The sequence below is a fragment of the Megalobrama amblycephala genome, linkage group LG23 (genome assembly GCF_018812025.1).
Source record: "Megalobrama amblycephala isolate DHTTF-2021 linkage group LG23, ASM1881202v1, whole genome shotgun sequence".
Taxonomy (NCBI): Eukaryota; Metazoa; Chordata; class Actinopteri; order Cypriniformes; family Xenocyprididae; genus Megalobrama; species Megalobrama amblycephala.
In genome coordinates, this window is record NC_063066.1 from 10,788,327 (window position 1) to 10,800,827 (window position 12,501).

A 12,501-nucleotide genomic window follows, 5' to 3' on the forward strand; every position below is an offset into this window, starting at 1 on the left:
TTGTTTCATGGACTGTCTGAGTATTAGCGGTGGGAATTTTCAGTGACTTTAATAGTGATTGGTGACAGGTGCTGACAAATGACTGTCTTTATGAGTGAGGTATTAAAAAGTTTATTTAATCAATTTGTTCAAATCTGTTGATTCATTCAGGAATGAAACAAGAATGTCATTATCAGTGAGCCACTGAATCATTTACTGCACCGGTTTGTTCAAATACATTGATTCATTCAGGAATTAGACTTAGGACTTAAACTGTCTTTATGAGTGAACCATTGAATCATTCACTTGAAGCAATTCTCTCAAAAACACTGATTAATTCAGTAACACCACTACTATGTTTTGCTCTGAGACTTGGTTATTATTCTGTTGCTTTGTATGGAAGCATTTTCATTGACAGAGCAAAAAAAAAAAAAAAAAGTAACTGACAATATTGTTTGTAAAATGTCAGTTACTCAATATAACTTCTTGTTCATTAAACTGTCAAACCACATCAAACCAGGGTTTTTTTTTGAATATCAATACAGCTATGATTACATGCAATTCGCTTTTGAATGGGAACTTGCACTGCGTCCCCTAGAGGGACCATCCAAAGTTGCGTATTTAACTTATGCACAAATTTTGAATATCACATAAAACATTTGCGAATAAAGCACTGTTTCTACTTCCTGATACACTGGCGCTAAATATCACTAAGAAAAATGAAAGTTTCTGCAATAGAAGCCATAATAATTTTCATATATAATGAATTATTTGCGCCTCAGAGCGTGCAGATGAAACACAAGAAACGCTGTCATGTTATCTTGCATTCAAATGCCTAGTATTTGTGAACGCAATCGAGGTGCTTCTGGGAGGGAATTAAATCGAACCACTTTAATGACAGACTTTGCATTACAGAATGACCAAAAACACCATTTCATATGCTTTGCAACGAGATCAGTCCGCTGGTTGGTCCAGTTATGCTGTTACATTGCAAAGTCACGTCTTTTTTGATGCGCATCAAGGAATTTATTCGGTAAAAGTGTTTCCATCGTAGTTTATGCGCATGTTTTCGTGTTGCATAAAAAATTTATCCTACTCAATTGAGCGCATACATTTTTTATGTGCTTTTTTAGAATTTATGCGCATTTTGGCGTTTCCATCCAGTGTTTTTTTTTTTTATGCAATATCCCAAAATGCGCATAAAAATAGGTGGATGGAAACAGCTATCATCAATGACATTGGCCTCCGACAGCCAATGACCTATTCTCAAGGGATGTGGGACGCACATTTGGGTGAAATGCTGTCTACTCTTCGAAGAAGCTGGATGCGCTGGGTATGATGCATTCACGGGACTGACTACAAGAGTTCTCTCTGTTCTCTCCTGAGGGATAGTAGTTAGTGTTTGCAGGAGCACGTTCGGCTCTCGAGGGAGTTGAAGGCATTCATAGTGATGCGTTCATGTCTGTTCTCGTATGGTTCTTTATGAAAAAAACTACGCGGGCTTGACTCTTGAAGGGGTAAAATCCATGTTTTTGCAATGCAGTCACAGTAATTGGTTACACCCAGGTTTGACTGTCTTGAGGGATGAGAGTTGAGCTCCATGGTTTGGGTCCCGTGGCCGCTACTGCGGTGAGGCAGGATCGAGCGTGGGGGTTGTGGGCGGAGTACGAAGGAGTCAAACAGGAAGCTTTCCTTTTTTGGCTCCTCTTGTTGGTTCAAATATTGCTACTGCTCAATGTGTTGTTTCTAATTCTGAGGAATTAAAGGCAGAAAGAGTGTAGTAATTATTACAGTATATCAATTTAGGAGTTGTGGGAAGTTATGGCCTGCGCAACAAACAGATTGTGATCTGATTTGGTGGTGTGAGAGATGGAAGAGATAACTTATGGCAGACTTTGCAAGCAATTTCTGCCTTGACATAACTGTCCAGCTCCTATGAGCCTTCTGTTTCCCCTTTGATCTCCACTCTCAGGCAGAGAGATCATAGAGGAAACCATGTTCAGCACAGATTCATCATTTTTTCGCAGTAAGTAAATATGAAGGGTTTTGCGTAAGCACAGAGATGTATCGATGCTTCCATACTATTTTTCATTGGTTGAGGAATCCACATGAAAGCACTGATCCTGCCATTTAGACTGTTATGATACTGCATCACTCCTGAATGGCAGGACATATGGCCCCTCCCCCCTCCGAGGAGGACTGGTTGGGTCAGCAGGCAGTGGTGCCAAATTGTTAAAAGACCTATTAAAGGCACATGCCTAATGCGTTGTGCCCTTTCTAAAATCCATGTTTATGGTCAGAGCATGCGCTGAGTGCTTCGTGCCCTTTCTAAAATCCATGTTTATGGTAAGGGCATGTGCCGAGTGCTTTGTGCCCTTTCTAAAATCCATGTTTATGGTAAGGGCATGTGTCGAGTGCTTTGTGCCCTTTCTAAAATTCATGTTTATGGTAAGGGCATGCGCCGAGTGCTTTGTTCCCTTTCTATGTGGTTCAGACCCCGGTTTGCACATAGCCAAAGCATTGCTAGGCCTCCTCTTCCTATAGAGAGTAGTTCTGTTAGAGGCCTCTGCTCCTCTGAGCTCTGCCCAATATTGTGTTAAGCTGCTGGCCCTATTATGTAGCCTCATTGACAGTCATAGGATGCAGTGCTGAGGCCTCTGTCCCATGAGCTCAGCCAGGGGCTAAGTTGCTAGGCTCTCTGTGAGCCTCCCTGGCTACTGAACTTAAACCGTTGTTAGGCCTCCTCTCGCTACAGAAAGACTCTTCGTAGTGGCCTCTGCTCCTCAGAGCTCCGCCTGGATAGCAAGTAGTTAGGCTCTCTGTGAGTCTCCTTTGTAAGCTGTCTTGGGTGTAAGACGTGGTTAGGCCTCCTCTCACTTTAGAGAGTCATCACTGAGGCCTCCGTCCTCAGAGCTCGACCAGGCAGTAGTGCGGAGTCGTTAAGCTCTCTCTGAGAGCCTCAATGGCCACTGTTTGTGAAAGGAAGCATCAATAGGCTGAAGCCACCGCCTTTGAAGAGCTATGTTGGGATAGCATTCTGAGTGTAGGCTCCTTGTGAGCCTCCTTGGAAACTGTCCTGAGTTTTGGGTGTTGTTAGGCCTTCTCTCATTTCAGTGTCACTATATTGAGGCCTCCACCACTAGAGCTCGACCAGGCAGTACTGCCAAGTTGTTAAGCTTTCTTTGAGCCTTCTTGCCTATTGCCTTTACAGAGGTTTCGGATCTTTCGGCTGAGGCCTCCTCTCCTCAGAGCTCCAACTTTGGTAGAATTATCAAGATGTTAGGCACTTTGTGGCAGGCCTCCTCCTGTTTGAGAACTTCAGTTGAGGCCTCCATCCTTAGAGCTTGACTGGGTAGTAGTGTTGAGTCGTTGGGCTCCTATTGAGCCTCCTTGGCTACTGCTTTTATTTTAGTGTTGCTAGGTCTTCTCTCTCTAGAGAATTGTTTCAGAGGCCTCCGCTCCTCGAGATCTCCATCTCTGAGTTGTTAGGCTTTCCTTTGCCTTCTTGGAAGCTGCCCTGAGCGTAGAATGTCATTAGACCTCCTCTCGTTTCAAAGAGTCATCTTGCTGAGGCCTTTGGTTATGCAGTAGCATCAAGTTGCAGGCACTCTGTGTGAGCCTCCTTGGTGCCTCCAGATGGGATGTAGTGCTGAGGCTTCTGTCATCTTGAGTCAGCTAGGGACCAAGTTGTTAGGTTCTCTCTGAGCCTTTTTGGTTCATCATTATGCTCCCCTGAGCTCCGCCTGCTATTAGTACAGACATAGGATGCAGTGTTTGAGGCTAGGTTAGAGTTAGGCTCTTTGTGAGCCTCCTTGGAAACTGGCCTGAGCATAGAATGTAATTAGGCTTCCTCTAGTCGTCCTGTTGAGGGCTCTATTCTGGAGAAGCTTCGGTCTATGACAATGGCTATGTCCGAAAACCTAGGTAGCTGACTTGTTGCCTCGCTGCCTTATCAAGCAATGACTTTTAAGTCAGCGTTTGTGCATGAAGGCACCTCATGAAATGGTTTTCGGACAGACTTCTGAGGCAGCGTAACAGTTTAATGATCTACAGCAAAATAACGTGAGCTTTGGTGAGAACTAAACAAATATTTAATTACTACAGTAGTAGTTTCTTGCTAGAAATTACATCAAAAGTGGAAAATGTTGGTCAAAAATGTCATTTACTCACAAACTGGCCAGCAAACGCAACTTTTGGACGCCATCTTTATTTTTCTAGCTCAACTGTCACAGAATGGAAAGCACAGGATTGTGGGATATCAAAGGCAGCTAAGGATACATCTATGCTGCCTTGAAAAATCGGTCAGATGAAGGTATCTTAGGAAACAGGAAGTGAAGCTAACATTGGATTCGGACGTGCCTTGATGCCTTCCTACCTTGAAATGTGTCCTACGAAGGCAGCATTTTCCAGTTTTTGGATGCAGCCAATATCACCTTAAAGGTGTTCCTATGAGTACCAAGCTCTTGAGCTTTGCCTAGCTCGGGCTCTGGCCATAGGGAATCCTTCATGACAGCTGCTGGCATGTACCTGTGGGATGGGAACTCCTTTGATTCTTTGACTTATGTCAGCCATTAAAGTTGGCGTTGGTATTCCATTCCCTATAGCGCCTTCTAAGGGATGCAGAATTAGTTCCCATTCGACAAGGGAATGTCTCGGGTTATCAGGTTATGCATGTAACCATGGTTCCCTGAGAAGGGGAACAGGATGCTGCGTCCCTTTGCCATGCTTCAGGTACATATATATATATATATATATATATATATATATATATATATATATATATATATATATATATATATATATATTCTCTCAGTGACATAGAGCAAAACCTATACTTTAACAGGACTATACTGAAAATGTGCCACCTTTCAGACTAAACTATCCTACTTGGAAATACATCAGAACTGATTATAAATCTGATATGCAAAAAAAATAAATAAAATAAAAATAAATTCAGTCACAACAGAGGCCTTGACTCATGCGTGGAATTACACTACAAATCATCTTGACAGAATTTCACAAATGAGTCTCCAGAGCACAAATCTTAAAGAAAGAAAACAAATTTCAGATATTATTGACTGCATCTCTAAGTGAGGTTGAGGATTTATACTGAAGGAACTGAAACAGACATGGGTGATCATTGACGTTTCAGTACATAGATGTTTGTGAATAATAATGGTTACAGCTGTGACTGGGTTATTTTAATTTTTTTACCTCATGCCAGATTTATCATCTGCTCAATAATGCAGTTTTAATATGGTTTATATTTATGTAGGATGCATTGATGAGACTTGAAATGTTATGTATGGCATCAGACCAAAAAAAAAAAAAAAAAAAAAAAAGAGGGAACAAACACCTGTTTCTTGGCTCCATATTCTGTTAACATCTCCATAATTAGAGCCATAGGGCATCCCAATTAACTCCTTCCATTGTTTCTGCAGGGGAGCTTAAATTGACAAAGATTAATAAATTAATAATTCCTAAAATGAATGGGTTTGAGGCAACATGTGCCAACTGGTTAAACATCAGTGATTATGTGTGGGATGCACCTGTAGGTAATTAAAACAGTTTAAAGTGAGTCAAGCTCAAGAGATCTACAGTGGGAAATACATTAAACACCAGTCTTTCAGAGATGGCCACTTATCAAGTATCAAGTAATGAATAAATAATCACCCTGCTTTTTAGCAATCATTATTCAAATAAAATAACATTCACAGTAATAAATATTTTCTAAACTGAATACATTAAAAAATAAATTCACACCTAATGCACAAGTATTTGTGACAAAAGAATAATGGGTAAAATATAATCTATTTCCCATTGTTGAAAAGCAACGACCCAGCTCTTGATTGTGGTTAGAAAAGTTTTATTCATTATTTATTGAATGTATTTTCCAGTAAAATTTCAACCACATCTCTCCTTTATGATAAACAATACAAAAAAAACAAAAAAATAATAAGATCCCAAATAAAATGCTAACGTTTGTGGAATAGTCAAGAAGTAGGTGAGCATGAAGAAAATTTTGCATTAAAATACCCCAAAAATAAGAAGTATCAACATTGTTATAGTAGAAACACAAAGACTCTCAAAGACCAGATTTCTCTCTTAACTAATCGAAATCATCATCCTTATCAGTGAGAATATCCATCATTATCATGTAACATTGCATCAACAATGTGTAAAACACTAGTTCAATCAACTCTTCAAAATCTCACAGCGGTATAAATGTTAAATGTCTCACTTGAACTTTACAAATCTTTTACTGCTTATAAAATACTGCTCTCACATGAGGCCATAAAAGACCGCAGTGTTCTGTGCCTAATAAAACACGTCAAGGAAATGGAAAGAAAAAGCCAGAGAAATATAAGAGTTTCGATGGCCACACAGTGTGTCATGTTTCACGGTACAATGGCAGTGTGCAGGGGAAGGCTGAATAGGTAGAGCTGTTTATGTTGAGCTAGAAGCCATGTTCTGAAAGCCTGCAGTGATGAAGCCAAGAGCTCTGAAAGGTCAGCTTGGCCCCAGAAGCCGGTCAATGATATCTCCACAAACATCATCTCATGAGGAGCCTTGTTGCACAGTGTGTGTACAGGACAGTTTCGCCTATGTCTGGATCTTGTAGGCCTAGCTGATCTGCTTTCTTTTCTTTGTTTGTTCTATTAACAGAAAACTCTGTCATTATTTATTCACCCTCATGTCGTTCCAAACCTGCATGACTTCCTTCTATGGATATCAATGTTTTTGTCAATACAATGAAAGGTAATGGGGTCCAAAATAACATTAGATTCACATTCTACAGAAGAAAAAATTAGTGTGTTTGTGTTCCACAGAGGAAAATGACACGAGGGTGAGTAAATGATGATAATTTTCATTGGCCATGTCACATGTAGGCCCCCCACATAACATGTTTTACAATTTCTGCACTGATCGAGGGGGGAAAATCTGTTGAATGGATTTCAACAGGAATTAGCCAAATATTGACAGAGGATGTGTATAAACTGAATGATGGGCATTTGGTGGAAATCTCTGAAATATTCCATGCAGGCCTAGTTGTATATGAACGAATCATTAACAAAGTATCATCATAAGTCATTTTTTGTTACAGCACCACCATTCACAAATAACTTCTTATAATGCATACTCAATGGCTTCTCTTTAATGAGATCGGGTGGTTTGTGGTGGGCAAAAACTAGCTCATTAAAGCACATTTGCCCATAACTGAGGTCAAATTTTCCTCCTTCCTGGGAGAGCTCCCAATGAAGTGGCAATCAAAACATATGACGGCTCACTCCCAGGTCTCTGATGAGGTATGGTGCCTGAAACGAGGCGTAGCAGCTATGCAAGGTCCATGAGGTGGGAAATCACAGAGCAAGATTATCAACAAGTTCATTTCAGCTATGCTCTACCGATTGACAACAAATCAAATTTATCCCTCACTCAGTTTCAGATTTACATCGGAGTATTTACACTATCGACAGGTCGCTAAATGAGCTGATATGTTTCTTCAATATGCAGAGTGACGGAGAGAAATAAGCAAAGTTGTTAACGGGGCACTGGATCCATATAAATGAGTAAGATCTTGCTCATTAGCTTACTCTAACTCTTTTCTAGTAAGTATAAGGAAAAGGAACTTACAGAAATGCTGTATTTGTCATATCGTAGAACATATCTGTGCAAAAAACAAAACATCTCTGTGAGCTAATCCTTGAAAAGAAAATCAAGTTAGAGACAACATTGCCGAACACTGATATGAACTAAAATATTGCACACTCAGACAGAAGTAAACAGGTTTATAATATTGGCACAGCGCGAGTGTCGAATCGGACACAGACTTCTTCTTTTTTTTTTTTTTTCTTTTTTTTTTTGAATTCATGACATAAACGAACACTTTTTTCCCCAAAAGAGTTCCACAGGCTTATTATTGCAACACTTTTTTTTTTTTTCCTTTTTTGAAATGTTTCGTCTTTCTTTAGAAAAGAGTTTTATTGGTGGCTATTCACTGAGAAGAGTCTTCGAGTGCATTTTGGCAGTACGATGCGTCTGTTGCGGGGCGGGCAGACAGACATAGGGGCAGACGGCAGGTGAACGGGAGGTCCGTGCGTTACATGTGACGCGTGCCGCTCCGTCAAGATGGTCACATGCCAGAGGCTCCCAGGCCCATGCTGGCCGCGTGGCTCATGCACGGCAGCGTCTGCACAGCTTTGGGGAAGTCATGTGTGACGATCCGCCCGTTCTCCCCGCCGCTACCATTCCCGCTCATCCTGGTCAGCGTGGAGCAGCGCATGGCGTCGTTGATGGATTGCTGGGATGGAGACACAATAGCGTTAGACAGGAATATGGAAATGTTTGAAAGATGCTCAATTTTAGTAGGAGACAGTAAAAGATGATTTAAGCATCTGCCTAATGGAGTATGCACATAAAATGTTTTGTCATGTGATGACTGGATAATTAGTTTGACAACATTTGTGAGGTGAACTAATCTGCAGGCCTATGGCAACAGATTTTCATCTTTTGGGTTTCCTGACTATAATTGATCAGCATGGTGGCTCGGAGGGTGCGACACAACGCCTTTAAGCAAAGCAAACATGTGCAACGCTAATGAATCTTTTCTGATAATGATGCATTTCAGGAAACAATCCAATATTGGCTAAATTGCTATAATAAATAACAGTAGCTCTCTGTCCCACTTACATACTCGAGGCTCACTGAAAAACTGTGCCTCTACCGACATTTTTGCCAAACTTTTACCTATATATATAATTCACTTCAGTTAAAATGAACACTAGTGGCAGTAAAACAACAACTTTTATTCCTTTTTAAACATATTATGATTACAGCAGCAGATTATCAATTGATAAAGGCTTATTTTCACGTGGTTCCTTGCACAATACTATGTTATGACGTCAAAATTCTTTTACGATTGTGCATGATTTGTAAACGAATACATTTTTACATTTGCATCACATTACGAGCTACATATATGTGGCTTTTCTGATGTAGTAATGTTGCGTCAGTTACGCTTGTTTCGTAAGTTGAATATGGAAGGCACAGGACGTAGCTTAAGTGTTTTGAACTGCGAGAGGTGCTGCACTTACAGAAGGCGGTCTAGCGGAAGCTAGTTATTTTACATGTTAAATATGGATATTTTTCTTACACAAATGCATTGCTTCACTTCAGAAGACATTTATTAACCCCGCGGAGTCATGTGGAGTATGTTTATGATGGATGGATGCACTTTTTCGAACTTCAAACAGATGGTTTCTGTGCACTGCTATTATAAAGCTTGGGAGCATCAGGGTGATTATTAATATAACTCTGATTTTATTCGTCTGAAAAAAGAAAATCATTTACACTTAGGATGGCTTGAGGGTGAGTAAATCATGGGGTGATTTTCATTTTAAAGTGAACTAATCCTTTAACACTATCGGTTAGGTTTAGTGTAGGTGATACGCTTTTTTCAAACGTGATAGAGCATTAGCCTTTTAGCAGAGCAGATTAACATTCATTTGTTTTAAATAAAACTAAATGCGTTTTTAGCGCCAATCACTGGCCACTTTAAAAAGCATCGCAAAACGTGCAAGCAGCAATATAATATTATTTTGCAGAAATGTCGCCACAGGCACGTTCTTTTGTGTTGCACGTTCTTTTGTGTTGCAATTCTATGCTGTACTACCCATAACTGTACTGAGCACTCTTTTCAAAATGATTCGCTATGTGAACGACCCTTATTTGCATTAAAGATCCGTTGTGGGCTAATGCTGTTGTGTTGTCAACTTCTAATTGCTTTGCTGATGTCGTTGCATTGTACCCCCCAGGACCACCGTATTTAGGCCCTCAAAACCAAAGCTGACACTGTAAAGCATCTCTGACATGTGGGTAGACAATAAACAGTCTTGATAGGCGTGTAACACGAGCTTAATTTGCTACGGCGGTGTGGAAGTGAGAAATGTCATCGTTTTATTGCTGCTGTTGTGAAGAGCAACCCGCTATTGTAGACGCAGCCAGTGGGCCTGAAACCAAGGCTAATGATGTGTCCCTTTAAATCGCATTTTTCCAATCTAGGAATGATTTCATTGCCCTGCACTTCAACGTGTTGGGGGATGAAGCTGTACGCCTGATGCAGACTAATTAGTTTGCCCGTAATGACTCTGATTCCTGCTCGCTTAATATGAAAAATGGACGGCTGTGAAATGTGACTCCTGTCAATTGAATTAACAAAGCAAATCTATATTAATCTGTGCTATTATAGTATTACACGAGTGTGTAATACCCAGCTAAACTTGATACAAATCCTACTTTGGGTAATTGTCTGTCATAGAGATACTTATTACAAAAATCAAAACTGAGGTATCTGTATATTCAACGGGTTACGTTCAGCAATGGTGCTTTTTTGATTTGTCAGTCTGGCCTGAATAAAATAAATTATTACCTGATAGACACTTTTAATCAACTATGCATTAGCAAAAGTACATTAGGTAAGATCTGACTTGGGTTTTAATGTATGAAGGAGCACACAAGCTTAATGATGCATAATCAGAAATCTAGACTTGACTATTTTTGGAGTCATGGTGGAAAACAGAGACCTGCAGTGTCTCCGGAGAACACTTGCTCTGTTTCATGAATGAACAGAGACACGATGCGTAAACAAAGCTCTAGTCTATGGACAGAGAGGCTAGCAGCCAACGGGAAACTGACGGGGAGCAGGAAATAGAGGGAGAGAAAGAAATAAAGAGAGATTAGATTAGAAGTATTAAACAGGGCTGTCAAGATGTTGTCTGCATGTTTACATAGACCAACAATGAAAAATAAATGATAAAAAAATTAAAAACAAAAATAAATAAAATATTATATTTGAGGATAAATTTTGATATATGCAGTTAATTTTGATTAATATTATTAAACAATCATAGCATTTTTTAGAATTATTCATTCATTTTTTTTTATTTTTATTTACATTTTTTGACAGCCCTAGTATTAAAATAACAGGGTAAGAGAGACAGAAAAAGAAGAGGTGGAGGAAACAAGGATGATACTGAAAGTGGGCAGCAGAAGCTTTGATTCTGGTGACGGTTAGATGGGGGGCAGCTTAGGCTGCTATGTGGGCAGGATGTGGCCTAGTTTTCCGCGATACTTGAGGTTCCTACCCCAGAGTGCTTTATATCTTAACAGTGTCGGCACCGTACAGGCCGTAACTCTGCAGCTCAGTGTAGCTGCTGTCTAAGGCGGTGCAGTGAAAGGCCTGAGCGGCCCGCGCAGACACCTTCATTCTGCGGGACTCTGTTCTGGACTTGTAGCAGAACTCCACCAGGGCCACCAGCATGGCCAGACCCAGACCGCCGATCAGAATGTAGAAGACCCCAGCCACATTGCTGAGGCTAAGAGCACTGGTCTTGTCCTACAGGAGAAGGAACAGCATATTAGATGAGAGTTACTGTATACAAACGTTAACATATTCACATGGACAAAGACAATACAAGCATTCCTGTAAATTATACATACACTTTTATACATTCACCCAAACATCTAAACATATACAATGAATATAAAAGCTAACATAAGAACTGTCTTGAACAGTGTTGCAAGTGCCAAAAAATACTGTGCCATCAAGTTGCTTAAAATGTTTCCTGTTCAGACATAACCTACATTAATATATAGATTAATACATACATTTAATATAATAATATAATATATATATATATAGTATTAATATAATAGTTTCTGTTTTGACTGCTGAACTTGTTGCATTATTGCTAACTGATATTCATAAAGAAATAATATTCATTATAAAAATCCAATTATATCAGTAATATAAATAATATATTATTAATCAAAATCAAAATAACAATACACTATTATAACATTAACTAGTAAATACAATTAAATGCCATTAATATTAAACAACATAACTATTAATAATAATAATAATAATAAATAATAAATGTAGGTTAAACATGTCTTAAAATATGGCACAATTTGTCAATTAGGAACATGCATTCATGCACTAACACAGGCAGTCTGTGTTCACCTTTGACTAATTTAATACTTATTTAACCCACTAGTTAGCATATCCACTAAATTACAATCTATTAAAACATATACATACAGCTGCAACTGTCTATATTACTGGTTGGCACCCATGCAGCCCAGGCCATGAATCTAAGTAGATTTGGATTTGTAGTTGTTCAAAGGTGATATATTTCCTTTATAAGGACAATAACAATCTAAGGAGCTTAACTGGTGTGGAACCGGTTCTCTAAGAAAGGCATATAAGCGAGGTGTGATGTCGTCTGTGTGCGCCATGCAGGTGGGTTTGGTGCGGTGGGGGTGTGTGGCGGCCGGGGCCTATGACAGCACAGACAGCTGTCCACTGGGTTTGCATCCAAATACATGCACACTCCAAGGGCAGACAGAAGGGAGAACACAGAGGCTGAGAACCACAAGGGGCACTTGACTCTTACGGATGGTCAGAGCAATATGACCAGTCTCTCTCCAGAGCTCCATTCAGACCACCAGGCTATTTTA

General features: G+C 39.8%; 1 protein-coding gene and 1 long non-coding RNA gene across 8 annotated transcripts in view; one reads left to right on the top strand and one right to left on the bottom strand.

Annotated features, from left to right (window-relative positions):
- LOC125259319 overlaps positions 1-12,501 on the top strand; it is a 108,582-nt gene that overhangs the window by 19,990 nt on the left and 76,091 nt on the right. The window lies entirely within an intron of this gene.
- The window catches only part of gria1a (glutamate receptor, ionotropic, AMPA 1a), a 103,058-nt gene continuing 96,385 nt past the window's right edge, over positions 5,829-12,501 (bottom strand). For 3 of the 7 annotated variants that reach the window (XM_048176892.1, XM_048176889.1, XM_048176888.1), the window contains exons 15-16: positions 11,240-11,374; positions 5,829-8,281 (exon numbers count right to left, since the gene is read on the bottom strand). In XM_048176892.1, coding sequence (XP_048032849.1) covers positions 8,114-8,281; positions 11,240-11,374 — 303 coding nt within the window. In that variant the 3' untranslated portion in view covers positions 5,829-8,113. Of the gene's footprint in view, positions 8,282-11,123; positions 11,375-12,501 lie in introns of all 7 variants that reach the window. The other 4 variants (XM_048176891.1, XM_048176890.1, XR_007182772.1 and 1 more) reach the window with 2 other exon arrangements.